The sequence below is a fragment of the Porites lutea genome, chromosome 13 (assembly GCF_958299795.1).
Source record: "Porites lutea chromosome 13, jaPorLute2.1, whole genome shotgun sequence".
Classification (NCBI taxonomy): Eukaryota; Metazoa; Cnidaria; class Anthozoa; order Scleractinia; family Poritidae; genus Porites; species Porites lutea.
The window spans coordinates 365,296-379,869 of record NC_133213.1 but is presented as its reverse complement, the minus strand read 5'-3'; the positions used below and the strand labels follow the sequence as shown (position 1 = coordinate 379,869).

The following is a 14,574-nucleotide window of genomic DNA, read 5'->3' as shown; positions in this document are numbered from 1 at the left end:
AGGCGAAAGACTGGACAGCTGAAGTTTTCACAGGAATCCCAGCTAAGGTGATAATAACTCTAAGGGTGTATATAAAATTGACCAACCAAGAACTGGAACGTCCTTCTTAAAATTGTAGTAGTGAATAGGGTTGCTGTTGTTGTTGTTATTCTTTTGTACTTTTTTTTTACTCTTGTTTTTTCTGTTATCATTGTCAATAAAGTGCAATTAAATAAACTAAATAAATAAATAAAAAAGAACTCTAACGTTTGTTTTGGAATCATCATATTTACTTGACTGATTGATACTTATCTTAACCTGTAAAGATGTGTCTTCCTATTCATTGGACTTAGGGCCTGTTTACATGGAGGTGGGGGGGGGGGGGGCCCAGGTAGGTGGAGTAACCCGTCTGCCTATATAACGGCTGGTATGGCCAGCCGAAAGAGGTTGGAAATATTGTTATGGAAAAAAAAAACACGTTGCTCTGATCAGCTTTGCAGTAGTCTTTGGACTTCTCGTTTTTTGTCCATATAATCTCTCATTTCAATTTTATCACGTTTACATGATAGGTGGGGTGACCCGCCACATGTTATCTCACCTATCTAGGGTCCCCCACCTCCATGTAAACAGGCCCTTAGTTAACTAGAAATTAATGACCTAAAATTACTAAATGGACTTCATTTACAATTTGTATTCATGACGTATCACAAAATTCAGTTAGTTTGGACTGATATTCTCATGCGAGTTGACGGGAAAATCTTACGATGCGGAAAACGTAATGAGGATAATTTTGACCATTTTTCTTGTTGCATATCTTGCACATGGTAAGTTGTACTTTTCAGTTTCTAAGTTAGTTATTTTGCTTTACTTGTCTCTGTTTTTTACATTTAATTTTGGGCGTAATATAGGTTCTTGCAATCTATATCAATGCGATAACGTCGATGGACGTTTTCGCAAAACAAATTCGATACTTGCAAAAACCAGGACAAAAGAGTACAAAGAAAACCCCAAACTCCTTTCGAAAATAGACGAAATAGCTTGCTACTCAGTAAAATTCACCACTTACTTTTCGGTTCTCTTCATGGAAAAAAAGTTTAACATATTGATCAACTTTTCAGATGTTGATGGTGTTGATATTGTTGCTATTGTTGTTACTCCCTGCTAAATTTCCCCGCCCCCTTAGACTTGCCCACAAGTCGAGCTCAAAATTTTTCTCGAGCGCAAAGAAAACACCTGAACCGGAAACGAAAAGCGAAGGACTTGGAGTCTACTGCGCCCTCTCTTTTCTGTTCCTTGATAGTCTGGCGTAATGTTCTCGTCCTGTTGTAAATCAAATACGCTATTATCTTGCATGGCAGGCGCCAGCTAGTTTAGTTGCTTAGCTTTTATAGCAAAGAGGAGACTTTCTCTCCTTGTTTCCCCTCCCTCGTGCGCGCGCGCCACTTCCAAATTTCTCCCTTCGCCCTAAAGAAAACTGGAGAACTATCTAACATGCTGTGTCATCAAGGACGGCGGCCATTACTCCAGGGGTGACCATCGGAGCAATGCTCATCTTTAAGTTGGAAAAACGGACCTTAAATAGCCAGATTTAGTGCCAGGAATTGACGCGCTGATGTGTGGTTATCAATTAAAATAATTATGGTGTTCTCACTTATTGTTAAACAAAGCTTTGTTACGTAAGACTTCAAGTCAGTGTGATCCATTTTTTTTTCCCGGTATCGCTACTTGATTGTCCATCAACTCGCACTTGCAATGCGAGTTGATGGGCAATCAAGTAGCGATGCCGTGGACGTAAAATGAGGAGCCGCTGGACAATTTTGCAACACATCTGCCGTAAGTTTTTTTGGTTCGAAAAAATTGTTTCTAATTGTTTCCACCGCTGTACTTTGAACTCATTTCGGGAACGCTGGGCATGAATGCTGACGAGAATCATCGATCCTCCGTATCTTTCATCCCCAGTTGGGACGAGTAGGATCCAGTTGCGGTCAGGAGGTGATAGACTGATTTAACGGCAAATAAACGCACCGGTAGAGATTAAAAGGCCGGGCGCTAAATTAACATACTCCGCGAACCAGATCATGCAAAGCCAAGTGCAAAGTCTACTCAGCCTACAATCACCGAAAATGTCATCCTGGCTGTTTGATACGTGACCAATTTTACTGAGCTTGTAGCTTAAAATGATTAATAATATTTAACTTCTCGCGCATTTTTTCTTGTACTTTTTATTGACAATCCTTGTCTTAACGGCTTTAAAACAGCTTGGTAAAGAGCCAGGTAATGTTTTCCCGCATAATTATGCCTTGACTGCGAGTACAACTATGGTTTTTGCTAATGATAAATCTTGTTATTCTTGTTAAATTTCCAGGTAACTCCCTTCCAATTCCACATCATGCGGAAGAGGACATTTCAAAAGTATTGTCTTTAGCGTCTGTTAAAACCAGACCTGAGGTGCACAGTAATACCAAAGGAATTGGCGCGGACGCTGGTGGGTCTAAATACCCGAGAATACAAAAGAACACTTTTCAAACGCCGGTGAAGCTTGAAAATGCTGACTCGCGTTCACATGAAAGAACATCACAAAGAAGTCGGGAATTTACATCAGAGGGACTGCACTCATTGTCACGGAAGAACAACACTGAAAGGAGTCTCTCTAAAAAGATTGTGCGGCTTATCAAATTAAGATACAATAACGTGGCTACTGCAATCGGCAGAATATTTACTGATACCAAGCATGACTTGGATGAAGCAAGTGGCCTGGATCAGGAAGAAAGGAACGACCACTCTACTACAGTCCCTGGTAATGATTACAAGTCTGACAGGTGGGGCAGTGATCATGAGGATGACGACGTAGACGATTCACTTCAATCTCCAGATGATTTTCTGGATGACGTGAAAGGGAAAGACGCTCCCGACCAAGCAACAAATAACGAATACGGTTTTGAACACTCTGGAGATGGACGTGGTTTCCCGAGAGGACGCGAGAACGGTGAGCAAACCATTGAGCTCCTGCCCTTCTAACCTCGTCCTCAGGGCTTTTTCTTTAAAAAATGGGTGGGGCGGAGAGGGTCGAATTTTGGGGGCCAGTTGTCCCCTGCCCCACCCATTTTTTAAGGGAAAAGCCCTGGTGACGCGGTTGCTGCCCTTCCCATTTTCCAAAGGATAATTCTGAAAACGATGTTGATCATTTCTATTCTGTTTTCACAAACTATTTTTTTTTATAATAATAAGACTGTGAAACTGTGAAAGGTTTGAACTCAGCCGAGTCATTTCATAAGTCGGTTTAACATGATCGTCCGGATAAACGTAGTCCTGAATAGGATGTTCATGACAATGACTGACGTTTTGACAACCTGTGTGGTAGTCATCTTCAGAGACAGAGTGAGTTGTATCACCTCAGACCTGATTGGTCCGAAGTCGCGACGTTATTGGTCGTCTGTCAGCTAAGCCGTAATTTCATTGGTGTGTAATAATTAGTGTACACTTTTTGAACTCATCTGCGGTGGAAAATATCATCCATCTAGTGTGAAGGACATCGTCCCAAGGACTTTTCCCTGGTTAAAATGTCAATGGTACGTTTTAGATAGATACTTTTTCAAACCTTAAATTTTTCCCAGTTTAACGATGGGGCAGGTTGGCCTTCCTACTTTCTTTGTATTAATAACTGACGTTTGTGCTCTTATAACTGAACTCGCACAAATAACTTACAATTTACTTTCCTCTTGTTCTAGTTGGAGGTAACAAAGAAGGCCACTCTTCTAGACAAAAGCGAGAGGAACCAGAAGGCGGAAGTCATAAAACGAACAAGGATGACCTGAAAAAGCGATTTCAAATGCCAGTTTCAGGCGTCCGCTGGACAGGTTTCTCCTTGGCTCATCACACAAGCCGAGATGGCGTTGCTAATGCAAAGAAATCGAAAAGGAATAAAAATGATGATGATGAGGTTACCGGATCATTTACGCTTTTTCTTGTGTTTTCCGTTGCCAGTGTTCTGTTGGTGGTTCTCACGATGGCAGTCTGTTTTATATACACATGGTAAGCATTGAAGAGGGAACGGACGGTTTGACGGTAGCCCACATGTGTAGCCGTCTTTTGCGGACCTGGTTCAAATCGTGTTAGGTGTCGTCACCCTTTTGCAAAAAATGTATAGAGCTATTTCGAGAAAGGTTGTCGGAAAAGTGCACGCGACAATCCCGAAAGGTATTGTGGGTGGTTTTGAGTTCACTGTTCTTCAGAGAAATCTGAAAGAATTGGCACGAAAGGCCATGAAAATGTGTTTGCGAGTGCTAAAGGAAAGCAACAAAAGTAGCTTCGACAGCTAAAGTCGTCAGAAACGGTGTATCGATCATATCCCATATTACCTTTCGTGATTGTCGCGTGCACATTTTTCCCACAACCTTTCTCGAAATAGCTGTATATATATATATATACGATGATTTTCCCCTCTGGTTTCTCCGCGTTTGTGGAGGGGCGGGGGGGAGGGTACGACTACACGTGCACTATTTGCGGAGGGAAGGGAGGGGTGAACTATAAGCTTTTAAGCTTTAGCAAGAGCAATAATTTTCATGGTGGTAGAGATGAAAGTGGTTTATTATATTCATTAATTTCTTCCATAGGCCTGTGAGGCGGTATTATGCGAGGCTGAACCAACAAATGAGTGAGGGAGATGTTGAATCTGGGTGGTACAATAATGAATTTCAAGGAGTTCAAGTTGACCCTATTTACCCAGGGTATCCTGAGGAAATGTTTGTAACAGAGACTACTGATGAGTTCATTCCGTACCCTTCTCCACCCCAACCAGGAAATGCCGCAAAGCCTTCAGGTATAGTGCAACACTAGCTTTCTGGTTTTCTTAACCAGTTCACTGCCATAATTAGCCAGAAAAATTCAAATTATACATAGTTATTTAATTAATTGACAAGTCATCATATTTTTTGTTCTTAGCTGAAATCATAACGGCGTTTTTCGTTTTTAAACCTCTTTGAAATTATAGTAAACCTTCGTAGTAAACCTTCATCAGCAAATATCATATTTTGATTCTATTTTAACAGTAGCGAGAGTACCTGCTAAATTAACGAAAGGACTGAGGAAAAACGTTAAAAGCATTTTGGACTGGACGAGCAGGCGACCAGTGCAGGAGGTCCTTCGTGATGACCGCAGAAGAGACTATCGCAATGCTGAGAAGAGGAAGATAATTCATAAGCTGACTTCTCAAAGGAGGAATTCTCTTCTTGATAGTCTGTTGGCGGCGAAAGAGATAATTGACGAATATGGCAAGAATAAAGCGTTCGAGGAAAGGGCTTCGGAACGACGTCATAAAATCAAGCAGTTTAATTCAATTCCAGGAGCACCGAATAAAACAAGGCGAAAGTCGTTTATAGAGGAGATACAGAACGCTTGTTTGGTTTTATCTCCAAGCATGGTGGACGACATAAAGCTCGAGCAGGCAAAGGGAAAATGTCGCCGGATCAAGAGTGAGATTGCTAGTAAGCGAAGACCATCCCTCCTGGACGAAATTGAAGTGGCCAAGTCAGTAATCATGAGGAACCCTTACAAGTACGTTTTGAGTCCTAGGCTGGTTGAAGAGGTATGACTTACTCCTTTATAATTCAAAGGCGAGGAGCCGGTGGGACTGGGGGAAGGGGTTAAACCTCCCATTTTTACCAAAAAATTAATGACTTACCAAGAAGAGAGTTCCTACAGCCTGCTCACTTCAAGTCACTAGTCACCCCGCCCGCCCACACCCCTGACCCAACCTGGAAAAGATTTTCACCGTCCTTACAGGTGTGAAGCTTATATAGGATATAATATTTTTGGACGAGTGAAGAAGTCGGGGTAAGACAATATAATATGTATGGACATGAAGTGACTGAAACGTTTGTGACTGATGTGGTTGTTAGTATAATACAGGTTTATTAGATTGGAGACATTGATTCTCTATCTTTTCACTGACAGATGAGAAGTGTTGGTCTGGACCCCAATGACCATTGCAGCTATTACGTGATGGACTATTCCAAAGGTCCCAGCAAGAGCTGAGGAGGTAGTATCCATCTGTTATATCTGTGTGCTGAGACTAGCTTAATAAACCACATGTCTTGATTAACAAATTAAAGTGAGAAACAAATTTTCCTTTGTAACCTACGATCAACCTTTCTTCAGTTTCTCTTGGTGAATATCACGGCCCCTCTGGGGCTAAAATTTTGTTCAATTAAGGGTCATGGAGAGCTAGTCAAGTCCTGAAATTATTGTGCTCAACAGACCATCGATCGCCTCCACAATTTCCTGGCCCCTCCGGCAAATTTTAGAGTTTGTTAAAGCAAGGCAAACATGACGTCATATGATGCATTATTCATCATTGAGGCAACTTACATTGTATCAACTTTGTTTGATCCAAATTTCATTTTTCAGTCTCTGTTTTGCTCTCGTCCCATCTTACTCTGCGCGACGAATTCGCGCGGAAACGCCATCTACGCAGGCTATTCCCTTTGCATTTACGTTCACCTTGACTCCTGTACAACTTCCTGAAAGTTGAAAGCAACTTTATCAAAATGCGTTACCATTAGAACAGACATCTATTATCTTTTGGTGCTTTAATATGTTTGGTTTTTTGTTTGTTTGTTTCTTGAATACAGAACCTGTTCCCTAAATATTGAAGACTTTTAACTCACACGTTATATGAAACCTCTTTTTTAAAAGAGGTTTCATATAACGTGTGAGTTAAAACTCAGTAAACACTTTACATGGCTCTCTTTTAACACTTAAGGCTTTCTTTTATATTAGATTTACTCTTTTCTCTTTCTTTCCTTTTTTTGTTAGTTTTCATCCTGACTGGAAAAGACTGGATTAACTACAGCAAGTTTACTAAATGAAAGAACTATTGTAAACATGTCTTCATAACTTCATTATTACTTGCTTATCATCTACTCTTCAGCGAATGTTACTCTTTCTCGGTCAAATTCAATCCAAGATTACTCGATAATTGGATCGTTTTTTTTTTATTCAATAAAGCCAGAAATTGAGCAATTGAGAAATTGTTAGTCTTGTTTAACTAAATATTCCCATTCTTCGTCCAGTTCGGAAGGACTGGAGACAGACATGCGCAGAGGGGAGGGTTTTGGCGATGAGTAAGGGGACAGCGAGGAGGGACTGACTTAGGGACCTTAAGCAACGACAACGGCGACGGCAACGAGGACGGCAAAAAAGCGATAGAGTTAGATTGGCAAAACAACAACTTTGCCGTCGCTGCACGTCTGCGACGTGAGACTTTCTGATTTCACGTTTTATGGAGGCCGGAAACACAAGACAAAGATTTTCTTGTTGTTTTGTGAGGTTAGATATAGTCCTTTAGAAATCAACTCCTGAAAAATCACCAACCTATGACAAACTGGAAGAGTTGGAATAAGATGTCCTGAATTTCATCCGATTGCCTCGAGTCGTTTTCTCCTCTCAGCATCGACGTTACTGAGGGAGTAATAACGACTCGAAGTAATCGGATAAAATTCAGGCTAGGAATAAGAGCGATGAAATTTGAAACAACGCGAATCCTATTTTTGGGTGAAGTTTTCGCTACCGTGTTCCCGTAGTCGTTGCTAAAGGTCCCTTTTATAACTCATCAGAATGCGCATACGCTAAGTCGTGTCAACCACAGTCAAGAATGGCAATATCTGTCAGGGGTATGAATTTGTTTGTCTTGTTACGGAGTGGTATGCACTGTGTAGGTAACAGATAACGAAATAGGTAGACTTGGAGCACACTCTCTTTTGCTCAAGAATCAGTGAGACAGTTTTCGCGCGATAATGCCGGTGTGCGAGCGGCGAAGTTGCTAGCAGCGAGTTGTGCGGGCGCTAGTGCGAGCGAGTCGGGTACGAGTTATTTCGTTCCTATTGCTGCCCGCACAACTCGCTGCTCGCACATTCGCATTATCGCGAGCGAGCCGTCACTGATTTTTGAACAAAAGAGCTAGAGAGACGGCTGGCAGTCTACGAAAGGGGTCCAACAAAAAACAATACACGTTGTGAATCAGCTTTGCAGTAGTCTTTGGACTTCTCGTTTTTGGTTATAAACTGGGAATTTAATCTGGGGTACCTGGTGGTGTCATGATGTATTGTTTGAACTTTAATTCACCTCTTAAGAAACAAGAAAGGGACTGGAACACCATTTCTGTGTCTGTAATCGTTACTAGGGACGTTACTATGGACATGTCAGTCAGCTGATGACCGGGGTCCCTAAAAACAGTCCCAGGAGTCTTTGCGAAAGTCAACTCGGTCCAGTTCCTTGCTCCTTTCTAAAGTGGCGATTTGGGCCTTGGAAGCTTTGTTGCCTATCTAAACACGTCTTTAACCATTATTTCCTGGAGAATATTGAGTTAAAACTGAAATAGGAAGAAATTGAAAGATTAGACCAACCTCCGATGCTAACCTCGTTAGAAATGGCGACTAGGAAAATCAACGTTTCAATGAAAGGTGAAGAAGGATATGTTACCTATAAATAAAAACATCTCCAAATAGTACAGATAGGCACGTTTTGACCAAAAAAAGAGGAAACTTTACTTGGCGAAAATCGATATCGATAAGCTTCAAGTCCTTCTTACATATCTAGAACATCTGCAAACGACTTTTTTGGCATTGTTTGACCCCTTTAGAAAGTTCGATATGGCGAAAAAGCAAATCTTTTTTTAAGACTGCTCAGGAGCCCATCCTGGACTGCTATATAAGGCTTTGTCAAAGACGTTTTTTTTGGACGACACGGCGCCGCACCCCCCCCCCTCCCCCCCACCATCTTGAACTCTTGTACATGTTGAGTCAAGAATAAGGACTTGGCAAAATCTCTAAAGACAAACCCTTGTTCCTTACTAAGAACATTCCGAAGGATAATTTCTAGTCTTTCTAGGCCAGTCTTGACCAAAAGGCAAAAAAGAGACCTAAAATTCTGCTATAAACTCATGGACTAAACCCTTTGCAGAAATACAATATAGCGACTAAGTTGTCAGTGGAGTAAGAAGCTTTAATTTGTTATGTACCTAAAACATCTTATCCTGGAAGCATTATTTCTTCTATTTCTACAGCAGGTTTGACTAAACAAGGCAACTTTTGGAACAGACTCGTGGGTTAATATGGCAGCTAATAAGCAGAATAAATATCTTCATGAATATTCTAAAAGGTTTTGTTACCTCATCAAGAGAAATAACCCTAACCCTAACCAAAATAGTGGTCTATCCCCTTCGAAAAACTGACAAAATCTTTATCCTTCGCGAGTAGCCCGCGCGCGCGTCTTTCCTGACCGTGTATTCGTTTTTGGCTAGGACACTGGGAACTAACAGTAATTTAAAGATGGCGGCGAATGGCAGCGTGGAAGGCATGGTTGTTTTTCAACATCTCTTTTATAAGGTTAGTTGAGTTATTTGTTTTATAAAACAGTTAGAACTGTGTAAAAGTTAATTTAGAATGTTTCAGAAGTGTCTGATCCTATTGCTGCCTTTTAGTTTGGCTGGAAACTGTATTGTCAGACTCTTCAGCATTCACAACGTTTACTGGAATAATACAAAACAACAAGATCGAAAGATATTAAGCTTTTGCTTTAGATCATGCTCTTGATATTCACAGTTTCTAATTCTCATACATTTTAAAGGCACCGTAAGACTGTATCCGCATAGAGATTTACATCTTTGTCGGTATTAAATGAAAATATCTAGAAGTTCACTATCAATGAACAACATAGCCATGTTTAGTTGCATGCTTGGTACTTCTTTTAATCAGGCCAGGAGCGATTGTTGACATTGCTTTTCCTCTGAATGGCCTGTCCCTTTCGCAGTTTATTCCTATCGTGTAGGTTTATCAACCTCGTGTTCTTGGTATAAGCACCTGTGGCCTAGACGGTGGTTGAAGCGTTGGTCTTTAAACATACACACAAGCATACAGTAATATAATGTCACTTCTTATAACCAAATGCCTGATAAAAAAGTGCTTATATTCCTGCTAGGAGAAATGGCTACCATTACTTTCCTCATTATCATCATCATCACAGGGCAAGAAAAAAGTCCCATCCAGTAGTCTGGGACAAGTAGATTTTCTTGCTGGGCAAGTAACTTTTAAAGCTTACTTGGCCAAAGGGCAACTAAGGGTCCGAGCAATAGTCATCCTGTCACAAAGTCATTAACTAAGACCAGCAAGAAGTGGCCCCAGGCAATAAAAATGTGAGAGCCGCTTGCACAAAGGACAAGCTGGAATTCCAGTTTTTTACGGGCACTTGTCATCATCATCATCATCCTTATCATCATTGACCATCTTGATCATCATCACCATCGTCATCATCATCATTATCAGAACTAATATAATTGTGGGATCAGTGAGTACAAAATGCAGACTGCAGACTGCTTCAGACCATTGTTTTCACCATGCAAATGAGAACATGACATCAACAGTCCCATTGTTTTCTAACCTTGAAAACAGTGGTCTGCAGTCAATCTGGGATAATGGGATAAAAATGCAGGTTTAAAAATGCAGTCTGACCAACTTTGAAATAATATTATCTTTTTTTAATTCAACAGCTTCAATCTGTTTATCTTAGCACGAGTGGAGCACCATAAGATGGTTTTACAAAATACAACTTAGCAGGTAATGAGATGCATTCCTTTTTTGTTGCATTTTCATCTCAGGTAAACATAGTTTAAGCCTGTTGAAATAATTATGTTAGGGCCATACAGTGTAGAGGGTACAGTGGCAGGTGGATGTTTTGGTCTTCAATTTCAGCTGTGCCCATTCCCCTTCCTTCGTAGCAAAATTGAAACATTTCATTTTATACATGTACTGTTATCTTTCAGGTGAAAAATCTGAATGTCGTGGGTACATAATTATGTCTTTAGTTGGATTTGAATAATGGCATAGATACACCATACGCTAATATCTCCAAAAGCTTACCAACTAATGTTCACTTAGAGGAATAATAACATTGTACTGGTATTATTTATGTGAATATTCTAAGGTCTTACTGTACCATTAGGTTAACTCTGATTTAGTTTTAGCCTGATTTATGTGTTAGTGAAATGAGGTCCTTTGTCAAGTTGTGTGTGACAAAATTGTTGAGACATTGTACTCAAATAGGGTAACTTCAGAGAACATAAGAGTCCATGCACACCCCTCCATTTAAAGTTGGGGTGTTTGTTGTTTTCTAAAGGTAGCTTGAACAGCCTCACAACATTGCATGGAGGGGATGGGGGAGGAAAAGCTATATTTTCCTCTTTTGAAGTCAGGAAAACATCAAAAAGCCCTTTTAGGGTGAAGTGTCTCCAATTCATTTTGTCGCCGATTGTGGGTGTGATAAAAGTTCTGTAGGGTAACCCGAGGCTAGTGGAGCTGCCTATCAGGCTACATGTAGCATGTTTCAATTATGAGTTATCTTTACCCTTGTTGTTTAGGTAAATGGCAGTGAAAAGGGGAATTGGTCGGCCCATATACACCATGCTTAGGGCTCGTAAACTTCAGCAACGGCTTCCCCAAAGGGCAAGTGATTTTTTTTTTACTTTCATCTCACTCTGTACAGCTTTTGATCCTCTCTCTGCTATCAAGTGTTAATTTATGTATTTATTATTGTAACATTCTATATTTCAGGCAAGATGTCACAAACAGACTGGATCAAGACTTCAGCATCCTGAATTAATTGGAGCTGGTTATCTTTGGTATTGTAAGTGCTGTACAAGTTACTTTGTAATCCAACTCTTGAGTGAACCAGATAAATAATTCAAGGCCTTCTTGTTAAAAGCATCATTAAGGAAGCTTTATTATCCTTTTCAGTGGCCATTCCTTCCCTCTCTGAAGATAGGTGTAAGAATATTCCAAGTAAACTTGTAAGAAAATTGAGTTAGAAACTTGCTTAATTTGGAAGGTTTCTATTCTGAAACTACAAAACACCATGTTGCAAAATTATCTGTTTCTTGGCTTGTTTCAATGTTTGGCAAACCTAAAACAATATTGATCTTGTTTGTTTATTGTTTGACACACAATCTGAAAATTAGTCACTTTTGATACTATCATCTGGCTTTGATCTGAGACCTGCATTAAAGCATTATCAATGATAAAAACAGTACAAGTCTCCAAAAAAGTAAAAATGGAAGGTCAGTGTAAAAACATACTACCAAAATTGAAGTGGTTTAAATTGAAAAAAAAAATTCATTACCAAATTTAGTCTTACTGATGCCTTTGAAATTATTTGAACATACACGTCTTTTGGATTAATATATTCATATTTAAATTAATGTTTTTGTCTTTTCATACAATATAGCTGAAAGAGCCAGAATCTAAAAAGCATATTTCCCATGAGCAGAATGATTTATGATTTTTTATCATTGAAGACACTAAAAAATGTTAACTGATTATTTCTAAAAAAGGCACTCAAAGAAATTGTTTAACAGTACAGGACCATGACTGATTGGGAAAATAAAAGTTAAGACTTTGCAAAAATTATCACGGTATAATATAGTCTTGACATAAAATTTATGTGTATCACTTGATTTCCTATTTTTGATACGCACAATGTATTTCTTATTTTATTTGGCATTCAATTTGGAAAGGTATGGCCACTAAAAGTCTAATAAAGCAACCTTAGTTAAGCTAATCTAGGATAATGTTTTTATAGAATGACAAGATATCAATTGAGTTTATTTGCCATTTTCACATAGACCATAAATGTACCTTTGTTAACCGCCCAAAATTTTGCATGATTATTGTTTCCAATTTCTCCTTGGTATTATAGTCATCCCATTAGAAATTGAAGACAATGGTTATGCAAAATTTTGGATGGTTACAAGCTGCATCATGGTCTATGTGAAAGTGATGAAATAATTTCCTGTCAGTCTTTGTTTTAATTTTTTGGCATGATCCTGGATTAGAGATCTACTGCTTTAAACAAGCTGTGCCATTGTAATGTAACTAGTGTAAGGCCAAGTTCTGCTTACAAATTAATCATAAGCATAGGTCTGCAATCTACTGTGCCAGCATGAAAACAGTGATCAATGTCATCAATGTCATCAATACATTGCCAATGTATTGATGGATGGATGGATTAAGATTTTTCCAAAGGGGTTAGTCCATGGTTTTAGTCGAAAATTGGCCATTTTTCCATCATATTATTTTAGACAATATAGGCCAGGAAAATGCGTTTTACGATATTCCAGGAGGAAAAAACGCCTTTCTAGGCTATAAAAACAAGAAGTTGAAAAAGTCAAAAAATTGAGATTTTTCCAAAGGCGTTAGTCCAAGGTTTTAATCCAAAATTCGCCATTTTCCCATCTTTTTATTTTAGGCAATATAGGCCAGGAAAATGTGTTTTACGTTATTCTATAACAAAGAATGCCTTTCTAGGCTATAAAAAGAACAGGTTCAAAAAGTCGAAAAATTGAGATTTTTCCAAAGGGGTTAGTCCAAGGTTTTAATCCAAAATTGGCGATTTTTCCATCTTTTTGTTTTAGCCAATATAGGGAAGGAAAATGTGTTTCACGATATTCAAGAAGGAAAAAAAACGCCTTTCAAGGATAAAAAACAAGAAGTTCAAAAAGTTGAAAAATTGAGATTTTTCCAAAGGGGTTAGTCCATGGTTTTGGTCCAAAATTGGCCATTTTTCCCTCTTTTTATTTTAGGCAATAAAGACCAGGAAAATGTGTTTTACGAAATTCTAGAAGGAAAAACACCTTTCTAGGCTCTAAAAAATAATAATAAAACAGTTGAGAAACTGAGATTTTTCCAAAGGGGTTAACCCATGGTTTTGGTCCAAAGTTGGCCATTTTTGCATGTTCTTTTTTTTAGGCAATAGAGGCCAGGAAAATGTGTTTCACGATATTCTAGAAGAAAAAAATGCCTCTCTAGGCTATAAAAACAAGAAGTTGAAAAAGTCGAAAACTTGATATTTTTCCAAAGGGGGTAGTCCATGGTTTTGGTCCAAAATTGGTCATTTTTGCACGTTTTTATTTTAGGCAGTATAGGTCAGGAAAATGTGTTTCACGATATTCTAGAAGCCAAACACGCCTTTTTAGGCTGTAAAAGCAAGAAGTTAAAAAAGTCGAAAAATTGAGGTTTTTCCAAACGGGTTAGTCCATGGTTTTGGTCCAAAATTGGCCATTTTTCCCTGTTTTTATTTTAGGCAATATAGACCAGGAAAATGTGTTTTACAATATTCTAGATGGAAAAAAACGCCTTTCTAGACTATAAAAACAAGAAGTTCAAAAAGTTGAAAAATTGAGATTTTTCCAAAGGGGTTAGTCCATGGTTTTACTCCAAAATTGGCCATTTTTGCATGTTTTAATTTTTCGCAATAGAGGCCAGGAAAATGTGCTTTACGATATTCTAGAAGGAAAAACACCTTTTTAGGCTGTAAAAACAAGCAGTTCAAAAATTCGAAAAATTGACATTTTTCCAAACGGGTTAGTCCATGGTTTTGGTCCAAAATCGGCCATTTTTGCATGTTTTTATTTTAGGCAATGTAGGCCAGGAAAATGTGTTTTTACGATATTCTAGAATGAAAAAAAGTCTTTTTATGCTGTAAAAACAAGAAGTTTAAAAACTTGAAAAATTGAGATTTTTCCAAAGGGGTTAGTCCATGGTTTTGGTT

At 38.9% G+C, this 14,574-nt stretch overlaps 1 protein-coding gene across 1 annotated transcript; it reads left to right on the top strand.

Annotated features, from left to right (window-relative positions):
• The first annotated feature begins 686 nt into the window (after positions 1-686).
• On the top strand, positions 687-2,997 carry LOC140923527 (uncharacterized). The gene is made up of 2 exons (XM_073373608.1): positions 687-803; positions 2,345-2,997. The coding sequence occupies exons 1-2, from the start codon at positions 758-760 to the stop codon at positions 2,995-2,997; spliced, it is 699 nt and encodes a 232-aa protein (XP_073229709.1). The 5' UTR covers positions 687-757.
• Positions 2,998-14,574: the final 11,577 nt, after the last annotated feature.